This window comes from Miniopterus natalensis, chromosome 1 (genome assembly GCF_054644295.1).
Source record: "Miniopterus natalensis isolate mMinNat1 chromosome 1, mMinNat1.hap1, whole genome shotgun sequence".
Lineage (NCBI taxonomy): Eukaryota > Metazoa > Chordata > Mammalia > Chiroptera > Miniopteridae > Miniopterus > Miniopterus natalensis.
Window position 1 is genome coordinate 197,747,071 of NC_142081.1, and position 6,628 is coordinate 197,753,698.

The 6,628-nt window shown below is 61.6% G+C and overlaps 1 protein-coding gene across 1 annotated transcript; it reads right to left on the bottom strand.

Annotated features, from left to right (window-relative positions):
* Nucleotides 1–289: 289 nt before the first annotated feature.
* Nucleotides 290–1,705, bottom strand: DRD5 (dopamine receptor D5). Its single transcript, XM_087817059.1, has one exon. The coding sequence runs from the start codon at nucleotides 1,703–1,705 to the stop codon at nucleotides 290–292; it is 1,416 nt and encodes a 471-aa protein (XP_087673185.1).
* Nucleotides 1,706–6,628: the final 4,923 nt, after the last annotated feature.

A 6,628-nucleotide genomic window follows, 5' to 3' on the forward strand; every position in this document is an offset into this window, starting at 1 on the left:
TCCTTTTTGGTTTTTGCAAGGACCAAACACCACCTCTAAAAGGACACATCGGTCCACGTCTGCCAGGCTGGGGTATGTTTGGCCAAGGCTGTTCCAGTAGCTTCTGCCGATTCTTTCAGCAACAAACCAAGCGAGTGAGGTTTCTAAGCACAAAGGCTACTACCAGAGACAGAGGAAAGACGATAGACCGAGCGACACTGGAAGCGCGTGTGCCCGCGTGTGTGTGTTCCACGTGCCTCTCCATGTCTGTGCGGGTCTCTAGATCCACGAAGGGCATTTCCTACATAGTTTAATGGAATCCATTTGGGGTGAAAGGTGTTATTTTGCCTAATGAAATCTCCGCCTCGCAGTGCAGCTCCCAGGCAGCCGGGCCACCATCTGGGGACTCCTGAGAAATCTGGGACGTGGGATGGAAAGGGCCCTCCTCCTCGCTGTCCTCCCCGTCCCCCGCGGTCACAGCGTTGGGAATCAGGTGGCTGTAGGCAGCCACCCTCGCCTTGGGGAAGACCCGGGCGTCCTGGTTGTAGGAGATGAGCTCGTTGCTGATGTCCACGGTCTCCACCTGGGTGCTGGAGCAGAGGTGGCCGCACCCCAGCAGCTGGGCGAACACCTTCCTGAAGTCGGTGTTGAAGGCGTAGATGATGGGGTTGAGGGAGGAGTTGGCCCAGCCGAGCCAGACGAAGACGTCGAAGGTGGTCTCGCTGACGCAGGGGAAGCCGGCCCGAGGGCCCCCCGGGCGCCCCCGGCAGAAGGGCACCGCGCAGTTCAGGATGAAGAAGGGCAGCCAGCAGCACACGAAGACCCCCACGATCACCGACAGCGTCTTGAGGACCTTGGTCTCCCTCTGGATGGACGCGCGCAGGCCGGCGTGGGGCGCGCAGGCCGCGGGGCCGCGGCACCTCCGCGCGCGCTGCGCCGCGCTCTCCAGGGAGGAGATCCTGCGGATCTGCCCCTGCGCGATGCGGTAGATGCGCGTGTAGGTCCCGATCATGATGGCCACGGGGATGTAGAAGCTGATGAGCGAGGAGGAGATGGCGTAGGTTCGGTTCAGGCTGGAGTCACAGTTGTCCTCCCGCACCTCGGGCTCCCCCGCTTCCCCCCAGGGCGTCCCGTTGGCCGGGTTGGGCGGCGGGTCCAGCGCGTCCCGGGAGCCTGCCTCGTCCCTGTGCCAGTGGAGCTGCACTGGGATGAAGGAGATGAGGATGGACAGCGCCCAGGCCACGCCGACCATGACCAAGGCCACGCGCTGGGTCATGGCTCGCTGGTAGCGGAAGGGCCTGGAGATGGCCCAGTAGCGGTCCACGCTGATGACGCACAGGTTCAGGATGGAGGCGGTGGAGCACATGATGTCGAAGGCCACCCAGACGTCGCAGAAGGCCCCGAAGGGCCAGTAGCCGGCCACCGCGGCGGCGGCCTTCCAGGGCATCACCAGCACCGCCACGCAGAGGTCGGACACGGCCAGGGACACGATGAAAACGTTGGTCATCTTGGCGCGCAGGTGGCGGCTGCGCACAATGGCCGCGCAGACCAGCAAGTTGCCCAGCAGGGTCCAGATGACGAGCACGGTCAGGAGGCCCGCGGTGACCACCTGCGCGGGCCCCAGCGGCGCCGGCCCCTCCGCTCCGCCCGGGGCGCCTCCTGGAACCGGCTGCTGCGGCCCGAGTCTCGCCGGGTTCGCGGTGCCATTGCGCCCCGGCAGCAGCATGTCGGACTCGGCGGCGGGGGTGGGCTGCGTGCGCTCCAAACGTCGGCCCTGTGCCCCCCAGGCGGCCCCATCGGGCACCCGGGGGGTGGCGCGAGGGTTCCCGCGGCTAAGGGACCCCCGAGCCCCGGGGGACGCTCACCGTGCGCCGCGCCTGGACCCGGAGCTCTCGGGGACCCTTCTCGCCTCGAGCGCCTCCGGGCCGGCGGCCGCGCTGTGCCCCTTGGGTGCCGGCGCTGAGGACAGGAAGCAGCCGGGCCGGGGAGCCGTTCCGGGGACCCGCCGCGCGCCGGGAGGAGGCGGCGGCTGCGTCTGGTTCGGAGCCGGAGAAGCGAAGAGCCAGTCACCACCGAGGGGCGGGGGCGGGAGCGGCCGGCGCGGGGCGAGCTCTGCGGCGGAGCCTGGGTCCCCCGCTGCTCCCGGGGCCCGCGCTCCTGCCCCCGCGCCCCGCTCTCCGCGCCCCGCTCTCCGCGCTCCTGCCCCCGCGCCCCGCTCTCCGCGCCCTGCTCTCCGAGCTCCTGCCTCCGCGCCCCGCTCTCCGCGCCCTGCTCTCCGCGCTCCTGCCCCCGCGCCCCGCTCTCCGCGCCCTGCTCTCCGCGCTCCTGCCCCCGCGTCCCGCTCTCCGCGCTCCTGCCCCCGCGCCCCGCTCTCCGCGCCCTGCTCTCCGCGCTCCTGCCCCCGCGCCCCGCTCTCCGCGCCCTGCTCTCCGAGCTCCTGCCCCCGCGTCCCGCTCTCCGCGCTCCTGCCCCCGCGCCCCGCTCTCCGCGCCCTGCTCTCCGAGCTCCTGCCTCCGCGCCCCGCTCTCCGCGCCCTGCTCTCCGCGCTCCTGCCCCCGCGCCCCGCTCTCCGCGCCCTGCTCTCCGCGCTCCTGCCCCCGCGTCCCGCTCTCCGCGCTCCTGCCCCCGCGCCCCGCTCTCCGCGCTCCTGCCCCCGCGCCCCGCTCTCCGCGCCCTGCTCTCCGAGCTCCTGCCTCCGCGCCCCGCTCTCCGCGCCCTGCTCTCCGCGCTCCTGCCCCCGCGCCCCCGCCGCCTCGCGGGTTCCTGGGCGCCCTCTCCAGCTCAGCCGCTCCGCCGGTGCCTGGGCGCCCTCTCTCTCCGCGCCCTGCCCGCCCGAGTCTGGGGACGAACCCTCAGGTCCTAGAGGCGCCACGGCGCCAGGTTCCCGCAGCGCGCTGGGGAGAACGCGCCCGGGAAGACAAATAGGTGCCTGGCCCAGCCCTGTTGCGCCGCTGCCTTGGCCATGGCCATGTTTAATAAACAGGAAGGTGGGGTAGGGATGGGGAATGGGGGGGGGGGCGGGGGGGCCACTGGCTTCTAGACTGGGAAAGAGCACTTGCAGTGTGAAGGGGGCGACTTTGGATTTCTCACAGACCTGAGTCCCAGTTCGTACTTGATTCCTGGCTGTGTGACCTTGAGGCGCAGCTTGTCTTCCATGGGCCTTGGTTGTCTCATCCACAACGTGGGGTAATGATGCCGACGCCTGCGGGTGGTGGAGGCTTCCGTGAGCCCATCGAGGGGAGGCCCACCTGCTCCCCACCTGCGCAGGAGACATGTCTCCTAGGAACTTCTCCAATCTCTCCTCCACACTCATTCTAAGATTGGGGGCTTCACCTGATCTCTTGAGAGAGCCCCCTTCCCTACCCCCACCCCTAATCCTGGAGCCATTGGTCCTTTGGGGAATAACTTCCGAGAACCCAGGAGACCAGGAGGGGGAAGGGAGCCCCAGAAGTTGGGAGCCCCCTCTCTGCAGGGCACTGTCAGTCTTCCTCTTTTTTAGTCTTGAGAGGGATGGATTAATAATACCTCAGTGCTTAACAGAAAAGGAAACTGAGGCTCGAATGGTGGCCCAGAGCCTAAAATTTGAAGAAAAAAAACACATACAACACAGTGAGGAAAGGCTGGGAAGGAAGAGCAGTGTTCCAGGACCTCACCACGCCTCCCCAGCTGACGAGTTCCGTCTCTGAACCGCCCAGTCTCTGTTGGTGCTAAGCTCAGCTGAAGGCAACTGGAGAGAAATGGATGAGGCATCGGCCTGCTGCTAGGTTCCATCTGAGATCTGCCCTGAGGTCCAGAGAGGAGCAGGCCCCTCATCCCTCCACTCAGACCCACCTGCCCCATTCACCCTGGCCCCACCTGCACCCCCGAGCAACACCTAAGGGTCCCAGCTTCTCACACTCAGCTTGCTCAACCTTTCACAGCCCTCCCCCTCACACCATCCCCCCCTGCCCTGCTCTCTGCTGCTGGAGATGGCAAGACCATCTGTCCAGGTGCCTACGCCTAAAACTGGAGAGTCACACTCACCACCTGTCTCTCCCCGTCTCCCAGGAGCTGTACCACTCCTTTCCACCACTATGTTCCCTGTGTCGGACTGTTTCCCCCACCCTGTTTTATGGTGACATTGTCCTGGGTTAGTGCACTCCAGGTTCTGCTGTGATCCTCTGTCCACCCTCCACTCAATGCAGGCAGAGCGATCCTTGTCACATATAACTATGACCATGTCATTCCCCCTGCGGAGAGCACTCAGGGGCTCCTTGCGATCCCCGGTCCTCAGACAGTCAGGTGAGGTCTTCTTAGTCTTTTCATCACCTTGCCCTTGCTCGGTGCTCCTGCGTCTTCTCTTCTTGTCCATAGACAGCCTGGATCCAAGCCACTACCCACCCGCCCCGCACACGCACACACACACACACACACACACACATGCACAAGCATGCACACACACTGTCATATGGTCATCCTCACTCTGGATGACCTCCATCCCGTCTTGTCCTGGAGAACACCAACTTACGAGGTCAGAAAAGAACTTGGGTTTTGGAGACGGGGTTCGAATTTCCGTTTCATATGATTTTACTCAGCAAACATTTATTGAGCACCTATTATGTCCCAAATGCTGTTGTACCCACTGGGAATGCAAGAGTGTATAAAAAATATATATTGTCCTTCCCCTCTTCGAGGTTATAGTCCATTGTTGGGGATAGACTTTAACCCAGGAATCATCCACTGTGCCCGGTGCTAGGAAGGAATAGTACAGAGCATTACGCCGGGCTTGCCCAAGTGAGATAGTTAAGGAAGGCTTCCCTGGGGAAGTCCCTCTTTGGGCTGAAATCACAGTTAAGTGGACAAAAGGGAGGGCAGAGAGCAGGAGAGGCTTGGCAGGCAGGAACAGGCATTTACCAGCGGTGGGATCTTGGACAAGTTACTTGATATTTTTGAGCCTCAGTTTCTTATTTTCAAAATGTGTTGATCACAGTAGTTTAAAAGGGAAGTGTGATGGGACCAAAGTAGCTCCTCTGTGAGCGGCTCTGACCTGCCTTTTCCCTCTGGCTGTACCTGAGTCTTATTCAGAGCACAAGGGACGTCTCAGCCTCATGCCCCAGTCACGGGCCCGTCTCTGCAGTTACAAAAGCCAGTAAGTCACCCTTTTGCTAACACGTGTCTGAGCTGAATTTCAGTTGTCACCTGCAACTGAAGATGCCATTCCTACCACAGAAAATAAAGGAGGTGCGTTCGTCAGGTAGTGGCGTGAGAACAACGTGGGGTGGGGGACTGACTGGCCATCTGGTGGGCAGCAGGAGGCAGAGCTACTCGGAAGAGAGGACACTGGAGCTGGGGGGTAAAGCCTTCTGGGGTGGGGACATTCCTGGCCGAGGGAACAGCATGTGCAAAGGCTCAGAGGCATGAAGCTTCATGTGTGAAAGGACAGATTCTGAACTTTTAGGACTTTTCCTCTGTTATCCAAAGTTTTCTCTCTATTGATAAGGCCTTATGCACGCAAAGGAACAGCACGCAGCCAGGCAGCTGCCCCATGTGTCTGTCCCTTGTTCCCGGGAGGGCTCCTGGAGCAGGGTGCCTGGTGGGGACACTGGCTCAGTGGAAATGGTGGCTTCCCTTTCTCATCCAGGCTCTTTGCCACGTTTTTCAAAAGAGCTGGGCAGAGTAAACACCTGAAAACCAAGGAGTGTCTTCAGCCAACCTCCGAGCCCAGCCTTGCTGGCAAGGACTCGCCAACTAGACGGCTAATAAACCCCTTATCTCTTATCTGATCCCCCGGAGCCCCGTCTTCAGAGGGCAGCAGCGAGGAAGCCACCCTCTCCCACGCCTGCAGAGCTGTACTAAGAGGATTTTCTTAGAACGTTTCAGCACACGGGGGTTTCCTAAGCCGCACGGCAAATATTCTTCTATTTAAACTCATTGACCCTCCTTTTTCCGAAGGCATATTTTAAATTGGATTTGCTTCACTGAGACAAATGGCTAAATCGATAGGACCACAGCCAGGATTTGCTGCTGCTGCCCCGGCTGCCATGGAAAGAATTCATGCCGGTTTGCACCCAAACAGCCTGCGCTCCTTGGCGACAGGCACAACCTGAGCTCCCCCGGCGCCAGCCCTGTGACGTGCTCGGCTTGGCGAGGCTCGGCGGAGCCCAGGCAGGAGAGAGATGACCCGTCATTTGCATCTATCCCTGCGGCTGGAAAAGCCACCTCATTGACGGTGACCCAGAGGCCTCTGCAAACCCAAAGGTCAGTGCCTGGGTCCCCACCCTCCCCAGCTCCGACGCCCGGGGAGCTGAGAGCAGCCATTTCGGGCAGGCGAGAGCAGTTACGCCAGGAGGTAGCACATGCGTGCGGACAGAGGAAGGTGGGCTTGCAAGCAGGTGGTCCTGGGTTCAAATCCCTCCTCCCTGACTTACTAGCTCTGGGACCTTGAGCAAGCTATTTAAATTCTCAGAGCCTGAGTTTCCTCATCTTTAAAATGGTAACATTAAAGGGAGGGGGTTGGAGGACTGGGTGAGAAAGGTGAAGGGTTTGGGAAGTACAAATTGGCAGTTACAAAATAGTCACAAGGACACAAAGTTCCGCGTGGGTAATATAGCCAATAATATTGTGATAACTCTGTATGGTGCCAGGTGGGTACCTGAATGACGGGGAGGAG